Below are 17,796 nucleotides of genomic sequence, written 5' to 3' on the forward strand. Positions count from 1 at the left end.
TTTACTTCAGCCCCCTGCTATTTGTTTTGAAAGGAAGCAATAATTTGTTCCACCAGCACACCAAGTGGAAAATGGAGAGATTTGCCACAGACTTGTATTTTATGCGGGGACTTGAGAGAAAACCTTGGAGAGATTTCACCATTTCTGAGACTTTTGTGCCATAGGTGTATTGATTATATTCACATCCAGGCTGTCCCCTGCAAAGCAAATCCTCTTACGCTTTTCAGCCTCTTCTACATAGTTGCTTTTCTTCAACTCCTTAGCCAAACACAAAGTAAAAATAACAGAGAACCACTACCTGAAAAGTGGCATGAGTGGGACATTTTCAGCATGTAAATGTGTCCAATTTGAATCTTCAGGTTTATTTTTCATTTGCTTTGATATGCATATTTAATACATTGCCCCAGGCTGGATCTCATTTGGTGAACACTGGTGCAGGGGTGATGATGAGCTACTTCAGAGAGACCCAGACAGCGCGCTGTTTTCGTGTTTTATCTGTTGGCCCACTATTCTGATCTACTGAGCTTCCTCGTGGTTTTATTTGCACATGAAATGCTGAGAGCATTTCAACTTATTGGCTATGAATAATGACAGCTAAAAAAGAAGTGTAGTTTAATTTGTTGCGTGCCAAGTTTTCTCTTGTGGAGGTGACAGTTTGTGACAGCTGTTTGACACCCCCAAAACACATACACCTCTATACTTATTAAGTGGTATCTAGCTACATTGTGTGCGTGCGCGTGTGTGTGCGTGTTTAAGGAAGGAACGTGCAAGGAGAGAAAGAAAAGCAGAGAGAAAGTCATCAGAAGCAAAATATTAGGTACCAGTATAATTTCAGTGTTCTTTAAAATAATTTGAAAATGTAAATAGATAAAAGTAACGGATATAAATATTTTCAAAGTCAGTATATTGGCAGACTTTTAAGAATGAGTTTTCTATATTATTAGTAAATCATGTCAATTTCACATTTCATAAAGTTATGTAAATAATTTGATATAACATTAGATACATTAAAAGAGGACAACCATAACATTCTTGCCTTCCATTCCTTACATTCAGCGAGTTTACTGAGTTTATTCATTTATTATTAACACTTACGTATGATGGGTGTAATGATAAGAGGAAGTTTGAAATTAAATAGAAAATAAAATACACAATATGGATTACAATTTTGTCATATTTAGCAAATTCATAATGCATGCTTATCTTTTTAATATTATAATGCATTTAATCATATACTCTTACTGTAACTTAATAATATTTATAGGTAGAAAAGAGCTATTATAATATTTTTTGGAATACAGGGGAGCAAAAATATGTACTAGTCAAAGGAAATAGAACTCTGTTTTCCAGCTGCAGTTCGTGTTAGCTTCCTAGACATTCAAATTTATCATGTTTAAAATAAACATGTCTAGAAAACAATTTTTAAAAAAGTTTCAACTTGAAAACTACTGTGAAATGACCAGCTTTTTCTAGCTGTAGCGTTTCTCAATAACAGGTGGTACATTATCTATTTTACACAATTTTAGATCAAATATTTAGACCTAGTAGAGACAAAGAAAATATATCCTCACACTTACATGTAAAGATATTACATATCTTTAGATCAAGTTTGGGCAAATTAAATCTATTTGCTTGAAGTATGTTCCCTGAGCTAAGCTCTATTTGCTTGAAGTGCGGACAGTTATACCATTATATTGTTATTCCTAGTTAGTGGTCATGAAGAGCTACATTTTTATTTTCTTTGAAAGAATTAAGTAGAGCGAAGAAAATACAATTATATCTGTTAACAGTAAATACCTTAAAATTACCCCACTCTACTAACATCACTAATAAAAGAAAAATTATTTGAATTTATATGTTGAAAGCTGTGATTTAAATAAAGATATTCTGGTGTTTTCTTTTGCATCTCTGAATATATCAAGTTTATTTATGTCTACACAGTTGTTGTTGTTTTTTTCCTCAATGGGTTAGGTCAGAGAGGAAAATCTCCAGAATCTTATTTCTGACAGAATATGGGCAAGTGACTCTAAATAAATTCAATTGCTACCTGAAAAATTAGAGGGGAGTGACAGTGAGGGGTGGGATGGGTTTAAGTGGTTGTTCTATAGAATCTCAAGGGGGAAATAATGAAATTTGATAATAATATTAATAATTGCGTGCTCTATTTTATTTGCTAGTTTCTTATGTCCTAGTGTAAGGTGAGACCTTCTGGTATGCTATCCCAAGCCTCTGGGGCCTATTCTGATAAAGTTTTACTTATGAGCTCTGTACACCAGCTCAAGGGAACATGGCTGGGGGCATGGGTTTTCTGCTGTGTTTCTGCTTCGTACTTTCCGGTGGTTGATAGCTTTCCTGTTAATTTCCCATCAAGAATAATTATTCTATTTAAATCATTTAGATTGTGCAGTTGGAGTATGTTTTCAGTGTAACTGTGATGAGATTAAATTAAACAAAGGTTGTGCTTGACAACCACATAGATATTCACTATCAGATTTTTAAAAAATTGGCATTAATTCATTTTCTTTTTTTAATGCTAAATGTTCTGTGAAATATCCCAACACAATTCAGAGTTATAAGAGGCATTTTATAATATGGCATTGCACCAACAATACAAGACATTTCTGTCTTCTCTAAAAATTGCTTGATTAAATGGAGGAATCATTTGTGAAGGGTACTTGCCACTTTCGTGAGAGTTGCTTACATATTAATTTCCAAAGTTTAGTAGAGAGATAGAAGTGTGGAGGTGAGGGAAGGACCCCAGCTTTATTTGCATTTTTAAAGAGTGAGTCCAGGTTCTGAAAGCACACACAGGTCTCCTGACTTCTTATGTCAACTTTACAATAACGTAGTTGAAATTCCAACATTTGTTCAAGCCGTACAATTAAAATTTTTAACTTTTGTTGACTTCAGTACCCCAAGATAGGAGTCCTTGTCTTATTTTTAAAATTAACTTTTGCATAATGTTAATTAGGAGTAAAAACATTATAAAGTTATAGAAAATAAGTAATTTAATTATGTGTATTGATACAAGTATATCTTCCCTTTGTTGTTTAAATATATCGCATTGAATTAGTTTTACATGTGTTATTACTGATTAAAATATCCTTATGTACGTTTACTATTACTCTTCACCTATGAGCACATACCTTGAGCTCCTTTATCATATCTTCCAAGTTTACATATAATTTTTCACTTGATGTTATATAGCTGTGTAGGTCCTAGAAGTTATGTGGTCTAACTTCTTAATTTTAAGGAGATAAAGGAAATGAGTCTCATGGAAATGAGGTGCATCATGTGCTTAAGTTAACTGACTGGTGAGAGTTGGTGTGCCAGAGTCTTAATTCCAATCGAATGTTTTCTCTCCTATACCATGTCCATTTAATTGCCTTTACATTTAGGGTCTAAATGTGTATCTAAAATGAGTTTCGGAGTATTTTAGGTAGACTTCGTATGTGGCATGGCCTTTGCTTTTCTCTTTGAAGCCTCATACACTTTACTTCTCCCCTCAGTTTTGTATTTACTTATAAACCTTTTATGCATTTCACCCACTGGCCCCATGGAAGAACCATGTGCCGCGTGGAATCATTTAAATAGGGAAATAACACCAATTCACTAAGACTTATTTAAGTATTCTCTTATAGGCAGGTCTCTCACGGAAATGCCATAATGGTTTAAAATGTTACAATTCCAGTGTATCCGCAACTTTGAGGAGAGAGGCACACACATGATTTGCTTCCTCTGCCCAGAGACTCCTGTCCTCTCTCTGCTCTTTTCTAGATTTAGCAAAATTCAATGATGGTGCTAAATCAATTTTTTTTTTTAACTTCCAAGGGAGAAAACACTGGCAGAATTGTGTTTTCTAGGGAAAGCTGTGTGTAAATGAGAAACAGAGTAGAGCAGCAGAGCGCTCTCCTGTGGCCCCACCACTACAGGCTCTGCCCATATTGTCTCCTGCTTTTATATTAATTACAACTTGCATTATCAGCTGTGAGTCTGTAGCCCAGCAAATAGAAAATACTGCCCCTGGAGACCTAGCTTCTTGTATCTATTTTCCATCTCCTTCCATTGTGCTCTACTCAGTATTCACTGCTTTTCTCCTGGTAACACTGCTCTGTAACACAATTACGTAAGAGCAAGAAGAGCACCATATTTGACGCCCAATTATTAAAGCTACTGGGAATAGAAACATGTTCACTCCTTGCCCTCGGGTGTCTTCATGGTATTTTTGGCTGAAGAACAGGACATATATTGTGGAATGCATATACCTGAACGCTCAGTCACGCACGTGTACCCAGCGGGCATTTCTCTTTATTTTTCTACTGGCATCATGTGTTTTTACATGCTTTTATATGACACTTTGGTTTCAGGATTCACTAAACTTCTGCATATAATTTGGCAGAAAGCCATGCAATTTTTCTTGAAGTATCTAAATTTACAAACTCTAAGGGGAAAAATAGAAGAAAAGAGTTGTGATATAAACACATATTTTAATCTCGGGAAAAAATATTAAAGGTAATAGATTTTCTCCATCCTTGTTGGTTACAGTTTTTTATGACCAAGGAGGAACAATTTTTTTATTAACCAGATTATCACCATTTGTATTTGTATATGGTCACATCATCACCATGTGTAGCTGAATACAAACAACTTGGGGTAACTCCTCAGCCTTGAAACCCCAGAGGGATTTATCTGTTCTTCCTCATTTCAAATTAGATAACTATCGTGTGATACTGCTTAGTTTGTGTTCAGTCTCTCAAACAAGACCATAATACTTGAGACACTCTGTGGGAAATAAACATGACACATTTTCAGGAGAGCATTTCTAGTGAGGAAGAAAAGAGGGAAGAGATAAGGGAATGATAGGTTAAAGGGTGAACTTAAGTATATTTTGGGGCTGGGCAGAAAAGCAAAGACCCAATTTATTTGGAAGAGCCAGCTGCTTTTAAAAGTAATATTTGCTTCTATGGCTTATTTTTCATCCCTTTACTTTAGGAAACATCTCCTTCAGATACCATTGAAATAAATACGCTGAGTTATAAACGAATGAGATCTCACTTTAAAACTCAGCACTGGTTTAGCTGATAGAGACAAACCAGTGTTTTCAGTTACAGGAAGTCCTTCTGAGTGATCCCTTCAAATCAATGCAGTGCCTAAACAGAAAGACTTGCTCCGGCTTCATTTAAACGATTATATAATAGCTATTGGATGACATTTGCCTTAAAACATAGTTGAGGTGTTAGTGGTTAATTATTGTAATTTTCATGAGGGGTAAGGAGCTTTTATTGCAGCCGGCTTAATAAAAAGCCTGCAGTGCATAAAATTAACATCATTTGCTGTGTACAATGAAAAGTTTAACTTAGGTGAATATGTTGCAGCTATTGCATTTTCTAAAAGAAGGCTCTGTTATTGCAGGACTAAACTCACACCATCCTATTTTTCTTTCTCCTTCCCTTTCTTCCTTCCTTCCTTCCTTCCTTCCTTCCTTCCTCCCTCCCTCCCTTCCTTTCCCTTTCTTTCTTTCTTTCTTTCTTTCTTTCTTTCTTTCTTTCTTTCTTTCTCTTTCCTTCCTTCTTTCTCTTTCTTTCTTTCTTTCTTTTTCCCTTTCTTTCTTTCTTTCCCTTTCTTTCTTTTTCTTTCTTTTTTTTCTCTTTCTCACTCTCTTCCTCTCTTTCTCTTTTTCTCCCTCTTTCCCTTCCTCCCTCCCTCTCTCTCTTTCTCTCTTTCTCCTCCCTCTCTCTTTCTCTTTCTTTCTCTCTCTTTGTTCCTTCCTTCCTTTTTTCCTTTCTTTCTTTCTTTCTCTCTCTCTCTTTCTTTCTCTCTTTCTCTGTCTCTCTCTCTCTCTCTCTCTCTCTCTTTCTTTTCTTCTGACTCTTTATCTCATTACCACCAGCAAACAGCTGACACAAAGAGGCTTCAAAGCTTAAGGAGCCCCTGTATTCTGTTTGCCTTTTGCTTAAAACTATTGAAGTAGTTCCTAACTTCGTTGAAAATAGAGAGCTCACAGGTATGACTTTGTCTTTATACCGGCAACAGAAAACCTTGACTTTCATTTTTGTTCTACTAAATTTCATTCCATTGTCTACCTTCTCAAACATATCTCTATTTTAGAGATCTATACCTATGCCATATTTATAGTCATAAAATTTCTGCTCAGGGTTTTCACTTTGAATCAATTGCTTGACCGATGGCAGTGCCAGTAGCATTATTTTATATAGATGTTATTAATCCATAGAGCTCTGGGTTATTATTTCATCATCTATCAAAATACCAAATATTAATTTGCAGTCAGTTTGCTGCAGATCTGTAGCAGGAAAAATAAGTTTTGTTGTTCCAAATAAGAACATTTCCCTATTTCTTTCTCACCTTGGTTTCTTGTTTTATTTTGGTAACATCATCCGTGCTATATGTACAAGGTAGAGATGATGCTGAGAAAAATGGACTGACTTTTTTTCTTGATTAATTATATATAATGACAACAATGCAAGATTACTTTCCCTTGGTCAAGAAGTTTATTCGTTGCCTATACCCAGGTGGCCCATCTGAATTCTTATTTACCAATTCTAGTAAGAAACAGTGTATAATTTGATTTTTTTTTTTAGTGGTATACTTTGTGTGCTTTGGTGTATACTTTTACACTTTGATTGGTGTATACTTTGTATACTGATTGGTATATACTTTGTATAATTTGTATACTTCGATTGGTGTATACTGTGTATGCTTTGGTGTATACTTAGATTGGTGTATACTTTGTATAATTTGACTGGTGTATACTTTGAATGGTTTTGAGGAAAAACTTTTCCCCTTCCTCTGTCCCTCACTCAAATCATTCTGCCAGTAGGTCTGTGGGCTTAATTGAAGTCGTCATATGCAGGTGACAAGTGTACAGCTCTGGCTTTAAAGCTGGACTGTTTCATATGCTGTTCCTACTCTCCGTTTCTGCCAGAGGAAATTCCATCTCTTGCCTGCCTTCATGTGGTGCTGATAAAGTCCTTCCTGTACATTAGAATTCCTGTTTTCCTTTAAGCAACAGCAGGGCATTGGGAATGATCAGGAAAGGGGAGGAGGAACAGAAGAAGAATATGCTCAGCCAAGTAGCATGAGTTATAACTCTTAGTTTGCCTTGCATGTCCTTGGAAACAAGTAGTTCTTCTAGAAAAAAAGCACTGCTCAGTGAATTTAAAGCTTCCGTGAAGCTCAAGTGAAAGTCCAATCTAGCTTACTAGATGGCCAGTAGTTCACATGTGTTTCCTTTTTGAAATTATGTCTACAAATTAAAACAAAAATCGATCATTTATTTGGTATTGATGCAGTGATTAATGTCATTGCCTCTGTTGGTTATGTAGTCAATCAGTTAATAATTTTGAGAGTTTTTATAGGCTGTTTTAGGGCAATTCATTTGAAACATGTCAGGGACTGTCCCATATATTGTTGAGCCTGTAATTTTTTTAATGGAGTCGTTGAATTTTGCAGATGTTAATGTTCTGAAGTATTTAGTGTCTATGAGCATTGGGACCTATTTCTTGGATGAATGTACCCTAATTAAAATAGCAAGAGTAAAAATGACTTTTATATTTTTCATTATTTTGTTTTACTTCAGAAATTAACTTTGTTCAGTTTTAAATTTGTATAGAATAAAATTTACCCACTTAAAGTGTATACTTCCATTGGTTTTAACCAACATATACACTGGTATAACCATCACCACATCAAGTTCTAGAGCGTCTTGTCTTTTATACACCTGTTACCAAAAAGACAGCATACTGTAATGTAGCATGTGTATATTATGCCTAGTGCCAGAAATACTAATATGTATACTTTTTTTTGTCTCTTTTTCCACATTTCCTCTTGGTTCTTCATTTATGGCTGAAATGGTAACTGTGGAAAAATTCCTTGGCATCCTGACATCAGAACCCTTCTTCTTGGCGAGACCACGATGATGCAACCTCAACCCACTCAGCAGGCACCCCAGGGCCCTCCAGTGGGGGCCACGCTTCCCAGAGCGGAGACAACAGCAGTGAGCAAGGTAAAAGGTCAAGCATTTTCCTTGTGTCAAGTAGGCATGACTAAAATAACTTCAGTATTTTATGATATCAGTACATCTGCCTTCATGTAAACATGAGAGTGGCAGGTTAGGGAATAGAGTCAGCTGCTATTTAAAGAGACAGTATTTCCTCTTCTTTACTTACTTTACTTAAAAAGAGAAATCAAAGTGAGCTGTCTAATCTTTAAGTAGGCATTACAATAACAATTGATTAGTTCTGCCAATTCTTTTACAAATTTGGTTATCTACACTTTATTTCTGTGTGTATAAGTGGAATGGAATGACAGACCTACTTTACTGCTGTGATGCAGTAATTTGAATTGTGCTATAAACAGCATATTTTGCCTGTAATATCAAATATAAGCATTCTCTGTAATCAAGCAATTATGCCTCTAAAGCACATAAAATTTAGAAATCTGTTCTTATTAGCTCTGGAAATACTGTGGGAATTCTACATGGAATCTTACCTTAGGAAGGTAGATTTTGAAATTCTTGGAGGGTTATTTGTCCCCATTTCCATTCAGCTGACATGGTGACTTTTGTCACAAGTCCTAAAAGTTAGAGTAATCAGAGGGCAAGGGGGACATCAACTGCAGATGTTGAGGAAACCTAGTGCAATTTGGAATAAATTTTACTATTTAAAACTCCCCTATTGCATAGAGAGCAATTATATATTGGTAGGAATGAGTCATCTTTGGCTAAAATGATAATTTAAAGGAAGATGCATTATTGAATGTGGGCCAGGGAAGTGTGCAGATTTTACTTTTTAATATTTTACATTAGATGGTGTCTGATCTCCTAGGTCTATTTCATCTCTATTATGACTGTGTTTATAGCTACAATATTTAAGTATTAGACAGGCTTCCAAGTAGAGGACAGTTTAACAGCTTGAGCTGTAGTTATATATGCCATTTAAAAGAGGGTGTTGATTTAAGTAGGGGGCCTTCTATCCTCCAAGCTTCTGCCTAGGAATTTTGGATTTCTGAGGTTCTAGAAGAGTCTAGAAAAATGTCCTTTCTAGGATGCTATTCACTTGTGAATGGGTCCAAATTAGAATCTAGGTTTACGCAAATTGAATCTAGCACAGCAATGAATCCTATCAGACAGCAAACTGTGGAAGAACCTGCAAATTGTACCTATACAACATATACTGTTTTATTAGACCAGTTAGCTTCTATATAAAAGAAAGGTAAATGATAAGGCATTTTGAAGGTCAATGGTACCTAGAGTCAATGGATCTGCAAGCAATGACTTAATTGTGGTTCCACGTCGTGGTGATGGACTTCTCAGCGTGGTTAAATCTGGAAAGCTTTCTATGACTCCTTCCTTCCCACCTCCCCAAATTGCGGTGACACAAAGGGTGAAATGTATCTATTAATAAAAACTAAATACTTTAAACATTGTATAAAAGAGGGGAAAAGGAGAAGCCGACTTAATGGTCTAATGAGGCTATCTTCCAGAGACTTCTTGTGTGTGAGGCTCACTTTGACCTTTCACTTTGCTCGGGAGCCCAGTGCCTCATTTTTCACATTCTTGCAATTACGTTAACGCTTCAAGCATTTCTGACTCCAAGTCAGCTAGCAACACCAGGCATAACTCAACACTGTGAGTTTTTCTCCTCTCTGTAGATTCATTAACAGGTCACCAAGGTCCCAACTGAAATTTAAAACTGACTGGTTCTGTTGGGTTAGTTGAGTTATGGCAAGAGAGATAGCAAGAAAGAGCCAGAGAGAAGAGGAGGAGGGAGAGAGAAGAACCCAAGGTTTGGAGCTGGGATTACTTGCAATAACAAGCATAAAGTTTTATCATTTTGGTTAGTTAGTTTTGTTTCATTTTTTTAGGCAAGAGAAGAATTCTAAGACTGATACATAGGTAAAAACAATGCACACAAACTTCTATGCTGTGGGTAGCTGTACCCACTTATCCGATGTGAAGGATGTGACCCCTGTAGGATTCTGTTCCTTTAATCATATCTCTGTGGGATTAAAGAATGGATGTGGTAGCTTATGTGTATGAGCACTAGGAAGTCAGTCATTTTACTGTATCAAAGCTTGAAAGAAAAAAAAGGTATGATTTTTATAAAATGGAGACTGTTTTGGCATGGAAAATTTCATACCTGGCTTACCACATCAGTGGTTAAAACACGTATATAAGGGCATTCTGGCTTTTTACAGCGGACTTTAAATTTTGAAGGCCAGACATGAGTGTATTTTGTCATACTCCTTATATTAGTCTTTTAAACAGGATTTCAAGGTATTTTGATATTTTGTCCCACTGAATTGTCCAGAGTAGTTTCAGTGGGAAAGATTAATTATCTGCTTCAGGGCAAAATCAACAGAGATATTGACTGAAATCGCGTATGCTTATCCTAGGTTAAATCTTAGGGTTGATGTATAATGGAAAACGTGGGAAAGAAATTTACGTCCTTAGTATTAAATATATTATAATGTTTCATTGGAAATTAAGTTTGTAGTTGAGCAAAGAGTTTTCTTATTCAGAATTTATTAGCAAAACAGGCATATGGAAAACTGTAAAATGATTCAGTTTCAAAACAAATTATGATAAACAGAAAAAATAGGGATGAATTGTACTAAATACAGTGTTTTCATACACATTTTAAATTAAACTTTAATAGCCAGATGCTATAAAACAATACATGTATTTATGTTGCTTTATAATTTTTGTGATTATTTTTACTATAATGATTTATATAAATCTTCACTTTGGAACCTAAAAATACCTCATTTTATGACTTGACAGTAAAAGAGCTGCAGTTACACAGGTGAAAGTTCATCTTTTCATCCATAGTGTTTCAGCAGTGAACCAAACGGAGGAGAAAAATATATATATCAAATTTTTTAAATATCATAAGAAATAAACTTGGTCAAATGTAAAGCCTGACTTTACTATCTTTCAAAGAGCACATGCCTAACAGCAAGCTATATAAATATGAACCAGACTTTTCATTCACTGATTTGCTAAAAGCAGCCAAAGGAAGGGAATTTGTCTTGTTAGTCACATTAGAATGAGGAAGGAAATCTGGTTTTTCAAGGATAGAATTAGGGTGCAGACTCGGGGCTCTGAGGAAGTAACTGGCCCTCTTTGTGTCTGGCTTCCCATCAGTAAAATGGGGCTTGATAATAAGGCTAGGGACCCCTAATTCTGTACCTGCTGAGTCAAAAGCTGCTTTGTATTTCACTGTGTATTTTGCCAGAGTAAAGACTAGGAAGCAGCCCCTTGTTCCTAGAGCACTTTGAGAGCCCTAGATGAAAGGCACAATATATGTACAAAGTATTATTATTATTGATGGGCTTGTGTAGCTCCCATTAACGCTGATGGGAGTTACGCATGTGAATTGGCAAGAGAATAGACCCCTCAGTGTTTAGAGCACATGAAATTTACATTTTTTCCAGTGCTGTAATTGAGATGTTGACAAATTGGAGAATATTGATGAGCCTTTGTTTTAAGTATTTCGTGCCAAGTTTGTTTTATTTTTCCTGGTTTGAACAATGGTATGGGTTCAACAGCAATGAATAAAAAGGGTAAAGTAAAGATAACTTTGTATTTCAATATTTTGATGTGCCAATATGAAATAAATTGTCTTAGGCAAATGGAATATGCTGTTTTAATCATTAGCTATGCATGAAAGAAAAATTGATGTTGACATCTTTGCTGTAAAATCATTGTAATGGGGCCTTCCTTACAATTCATTTTTGTAAAATTCATTTTGTACATTTTGCAGCAATTGAACAATCCCTGCACTGTGAATAGGCAGGATTCCCAGAAATACCGAGACAGTTGGCCCAGTAACTGCTGAGCTCACACTGCACACCACACGCACGTTAACCATACTGTTGCCAGACCCAGTTTAACCTAAATACATTAGCATTCTAGAATCTATATTGCTTTAATCTTTCAGGACACAGGGCTGTACAAGCCAGCATAGTTCTCCCTAACTCTGCCACCTACCACGCCCCTCTGTTGATGTCCCCATCTATCTTCCAGGCGATGAGGCTAGAATTCCTCATAGCTAGATATTTATTTATGTAATATACAGTTATTTAGCAATCATGGTGTTGAAATCTACAAATATCTCCTTAGTAGTGATTGTAAGTGTTTATAGGTAAGCAAATGTCTAAAATAGTATTGCACTTTTGAGCTTATAGTACATGTCATAGTTATAAAATAGTATTTTTCCCCACCAAACTATTCCAGTTATATATTTAAAGAGGAGGAGGGGTCTTCAAACCCACTTACTGTGGGTCCTGAATATGTTCTACTGGGATTTCTTATTCAGCCTGGAAAACTCCGTCAATGGAATGTTTTCATAGTGGCGGCAATCTCTTTAAAATAACCCTAAATACAATATGACAGATGCCATCTGGCATAATCTTTTGCTAGTTGCTTTTAACTTTTATTTTTCCTAGAGCTAAGTTCATCCAAAACTGGTCACTTACTGTTATGATAAATACAATGACATTTTTTTCCTTCCTGTCCTTCTAATTGTGTCAAAAAATTCTCTGAGACTATAATTGATCATTGAACATTGCCATAGAATAAACTGTTGTATGCAGAATATTTACATTGCATTCTTTCTCTTTTTTCCCCCAAATAAATTTAAAAAGAATGCCATTCTTAGACCATCAGCAAACATCCAAAGATTTTTCTGTTGATTTTCTCAAGAGTTTTTAGAGTAGTAACCATTAGAAGTAAAATTAAATTCTTCTAATAAATAAATGCTCTAGGAGCATGTAATGGTGCTCATAAATGCTTAAAAGCTTTCTATAATTGCTGTTAATTTTGAGTAATTTCTTCCTATATGTATCAACTTACTTGAAAAACCCAGAGTTGGGATTTCTAGATTTTTTTTTTTAACTTAGTCATGTAAAGGGATGTCTCCTGATGCCAGTTAGAGTTTAATTTAGAGTAGTAATTAAACTTGAATACTGCCTCATAAACAAAAGATAAACAATAAACCAGCCACGTTCCCTGCTGTTTCATAGCTTTCTTTCCCAGATGTTTTAGCCTGATAATTTTTATACAGTGAACTACCTAACATGGCATTTTGTGGACAGAGGTAGAAAATGAGTTTTCTTTTTTGTTATTTTCCTGGCAATCCTTTTTTCTTCCTAAAAGCAAAATGCAAAGCATTTTCCATTATTTAGATTTTTTAAAACTCTGGTGAAATAGATATTACTGGAGATGTGCTTTAATGGTAACTATAGTTTTTTCTGTTAGATTTTTTTTTTTCCAAAACTAATTTGGTCATGAATGTCTTTCACACCTGGTAATTGAAAGAGAACCAGATTTCTATTTAAGTAAAATCTCAATAATGAGTCAAAGAAAAGAAAGCTTGACAGTGGAGATTTTTTCTTTTTACCCTTCTTGCCACTTCTCACCGGCATGCATTCCCACCCACGGCCAGTGTTACTTTATGGCTCTGCTCTTCCTTGGCCTACAAGGGTTTCTCTGTCCAGTTCTAGACCCTTCCACTGTCAGCCATGATCTTTCTAATTGTCAGGTACGAGTCAGCCATTCAATGCAGAAGCCATGTTATTTTCACTGGGTGGGGTAATTACTGAAAGCTGAGAATAGCTGCACTAAAGACAGAGGGATACTTTCATGATCCCATTAGCATAAGAGTGGGTAAATTATTCATGCCAAGTGAGGATTCTATGGGGAAAAGTATAGTTAATGCACATAGTTTTTAAATGTATCCCTTTCTGCTCTGAGACTAAATTCTTGTTGGAATCAGTTCTCAGACATTTACGGGAAAGCTCTGGTGGCGTGTTAGATGCAGTTCATCTCTCTCTGTTTGCAGCGCTCTCAATAGAGACCATCTGGCAAAGATCCAAAAGGTGATTAAACAAAATGATCAGCTCTTGTTGCTGTGTTACATGTCCAATACTCTGGATTAAAAAACATGACCCAGGACAGTCAAGCTAACGTCATGCCGCTCCCCCTTCCCCCTCCCCTCTCGGTATAAGAATTCAGATGGTCCACAAATGTGTGTGCCATCTTTGTGTCCTTATGGCCCATAATCATGAACAGGTTGTGCAAATGGCTCTTTCTGTAGCACTGTCTGTTCCAGCAGCATAGAAGCATTTCATATTAATTGGGTCAGTCTAATATTCATATTGACATAGGGAAAAATTACTAAAATTTATTCTTATAGCAGACAATGAATATGTGTGCTTTCTGCCATGAGGGAAGTGAAATCTGACAACTGGCTTGTGGAACTGATTAATTTTTCTTGAAACTGGAGAAAATCAAAGCATGAAAAACTGTCATTCTCTGAAAGCAATGCACAACCCTTTTATAACTAAACAAAATGGATTGGGTAGGGGGCTTTCGGGGAGCTTGTAGAAATGAGCTCTGGTTTTAACGCCATAATCAGGGATGAATTTACAGTGCCATTCAGAAGAGTCCTCCCTCCCCATAAACAAGCTGATAATCACAGGGAAGCTGACTTCCAATTAGCTTCTCCTTCCGTCACACAGATCAGGATGTTTATATGTCCTTCTTGAGCTTTGATATGTCACTACTGAGTTAGTACATCTCATGTCAGATTCTAAAGTTTGGAAATAAAATGTTTTATTATGAGGAAATCCTGCTAATAAGCAAGGTAATTTTCAACCAATCATTTCACAATTGAGTTAAGGTAAATATGCCAAGATTTGTGACTAAGGGACAGATGTATCTTATCTTTGGGGGTCTGCACCAAATGCCAAGTAGAAATATAAATTGAACAAACCAGACATTGTGAGGAAGTGATTGAAGAAATATTGAGATGAAATCTTGGAATGAAATATATATGTATATTTATAACAATGCTGTGAATTGCTTACATGTCACATTTGCATATGCCTGAACTGTGATTTTATTAAGGGGCAGTTCAGTTAAGGCAAAACATAAGACTATTAACTCATTAGGTGGTTCAGAGATTATGGCTGACCATTTAATATTGTGGAAAGAGTCTATGACTGATATTATAGGATACATTTAAGTGCAGATGTCAAAGACAGAGAATAAAGCAGAAAAGAAACAATTCTCAAAGACCACTTTAAAACATCATCATTCCTTGTCAGCCATGCTTTCGAAGGAAGAGTAAAGCAGTAGGTAAGAGATACAGATGGGCACAGGACTCAGGGAGAGGAAGTGAGGGTCCCCTAGAGTCTGTGCTGTGTGGCAGATGAAAGGGACTCACATAGCCTTGGGGGTCTTAAGGCTATTATAGGGCAACTCATGCTCTGTTATCATGCTGATTTTTCAATTGATTTTTGGCTGAACAGTACTTGTTGAAGCCCTCCAGAGCATCAAACACAGCCTTGTGGTGCTATACATTGTAATACACGTGTTCTATTTTTCCCTTCATTGTCTTTACTTTGCTTCAAAAGAATAGTCTGTGATGACGCCATGTTATTTTTTCCCCTTCTTTCTTTCCCATTTCTACCCTCAGAGAGTTTCTTGAAGGCTTATTGGTTTTTTTTGCTGGGGAGGCGGGTAGTAGGAGAGTCACTTTTTATTTTCACGTGTTGAAATTTGTTTTTAATTTAGCCTTTAAAAATATTTTATGTCACAGCAGACAAATAACATACACCATTTTTATATACCAAATTTATTCCTCGGTAGCCTTGAGTTATTCACTAGCTTTCTGAAGACCAGCAAGAAAGCAACAATGGGGTTTCACTGAAATCTAGTTCCTCATTAAAATGAAAGTGAACCACTTTAGAATTCCTGCTATACAGCAATTAAGTTTCCTCAGCTTGCTGGAATGCAATGTCTCAGAAAAAAGAAATAATGAAAGAGACCTAGAGGGAGTGTGTCTTTGCTTCTCTTCTGCCCGCCTTGGAAATTCTGATATTATCTTCTCTGTGAGCCTTCCTGATCTGCCCAGGTATGAGGCCAAGGCTTCCTTATCTGCACTCTTGTAGCACTTTGTACCCCTATTATAACATCTTTCACACTGCGTATAATTATTTGATTCCTGGTCTCTCTCACTCCCTGCTTTTCCAAGGTACAGATGATCACTTATTCAACTATCTGGCATTAGTATGTCCATTTTTGAATCAATAAACTAAATCCACACGTTTTTCCTTCTGCTTTTTTTAAGATGGATAAATTGATCACAGCTTTGTGTGTATTGATTCTCTGATGTGTGCCCGAACATAAATGAACTCTTGGAACGTACAGGGTACATTCCATCAAATTCTATTACATCTTTAGGAGATAAAGATTATTTTGTTGCCAGCTGCGGTGGCACGTGCCTGTAGTCCCAGCTACTCGGGAGGCTGAGGTGGGAGGATCGCTTGAGCCCAGGAGTTCTGGGCTGTATGTGCTACGCCGATCTGGTGTCTGCACTAAGTTCGACATCAATATGGTGATCTCCCAGGAGCGGGGGACCACCAGGTTGCCTAAGGAGGGGTGAACCGGCCCAGGTCAGAAACAGAGCAGGTCAAAGCTCCCGTGCTGATCACTAGTGCGATCGCACCTGTGAATAGCCACTGCACTCCAGCCTGGGCAACATAGTGAGACCCCATCTCTTTAAAAAAGAAAAAAAAAAAATTATTTTGTTTTACTGAACTCAATACTGCCTTAAATATATCATTGGACCATCACCTCAAACTTAGAATTCTTTGGCTATAGGTAGGTTCTTCAATTTTAGGTTTCTATTGTAAGCATTACTTTAAGATAGTACTTAAAATAGGCCTTGTCTTATTTGTCCTTTAATATATTGTGTACGTATGGTCAGAATTTGGAGATGCAATTTTATTGTGTTATCCATACAAATTGTATAGATGGATGTCTTTAAATGTAATGGTAAATCTAATAATGGAAAATTGCTTAGTGTGGCAAATAGTTCTCATGGCCTTAGGATCCATTTCGCTAATACATCTTGTTGAGGATAGGATTGACCTCAAAGAAGTCATTGGTTGATTTTCACGCACAGGTAAAGGAGCCTGGAAGTATTTCTTGAATTCTTAGGTCCCACCTCCTGTTGTTGATTTTCTACATATCCAGCTTTTCATAGTTTTTGTATATACCCAGCTTTTTATAGTTTGCATTTGGGCAAATATCATTATTTTTGGTGATGCAAGCAAAACCTTGTAGTGAGTTCTTTTTCATCTACATGGGATACTGTCTAGAATCTTGAACTATGAGTCAGGAGACCTATGCTCAAAGGTCATGATTGCATTGAAAAGGGCACAGACCTAGAAGACAGAAAGACATGAGTTCAAATCCCAGTTTTACTCAGTATCTGCCAGATTCAGTCTCTCCATCTGGAAAGTGGAGTGCTTAATATAATTTCACTTACATTAAAAAAAATTCCATGTGTTCAGCAAATAACATTGCCTGGAACCAGTTTAACTGTTGGTTCCATTATCCCCCTCTCTCTTCCCTCTGTCCTATGCTGACATTAATTAGCTGTATGACCTTGGCTGTCCTTTAATCTCTGTGGACTTTTGCTCACCTGTAAAATAAGATTGAATTAGATGATCTTTTAAATCCAAGTTCCAGGAATCTAATGTTTCCATTCATGGATCTTATTTTTTATTTGTACATTTTATCTTTTAACATAAAGGGAGGCTGCAGGTTTTTCGTCAGGGGTGTAACGTGAACTTTTTTGTTTCCTTGATTTATAATACACCGTGAAGTAATATTTCTGTTTCTTGTTTTTGGTTACCAGGAGAGCCTTTTTCTTCTCAGTTTGGCAAGAAAATAACTAGGCATTAGAGTTTATTTTTTTTTTTTTT

At 36.3% G+C, this 17,796-nt stretch overlaps 1 protein-coding gene across 9 annotated transcripts in view; it reads left to right on the forward strand.

Moving 5' to 3' along the window:
- The window catches only part of MEIS2 (Meis homeobox 2), a 212,259-nt gene that overhangs the window by 9,080 nt on the left and 185,383 nt on the right, over positions 1 to 17,796 (forward strand). For all 9 annotated transcript variants that reach the window (XM_017539504.2, XM_017539500.2, XM_017539506.2 and 6 more), the window contains exon 7: positions 7,909 to 8,023. In XM_017539504.2, the coding sequence (XP_017394993.1) occupies positions 7,909 to 8,023 (115 nt within the window). The remainder of the gene's footprint in view (positions 1 to 7,908; positions 8,024 to 17,796) is intronic.

This window comes from Cebus imitator, unplaced genomic scaffold, assembly GCF_001604975.1.
Source record: "Cebus imitator isolate Cc_AM_T3 unplaced genomic scaffold, Cebus_imitator-1.0 Scaffold119, whole genome shotgun sequence".
NCBI classification, from domain to species: domain Eukaryota; kingdom Metazoa; phylum Chordata; class Mammalia; order Primates; family Cebidae; genus Cebus; species Cebus imitator.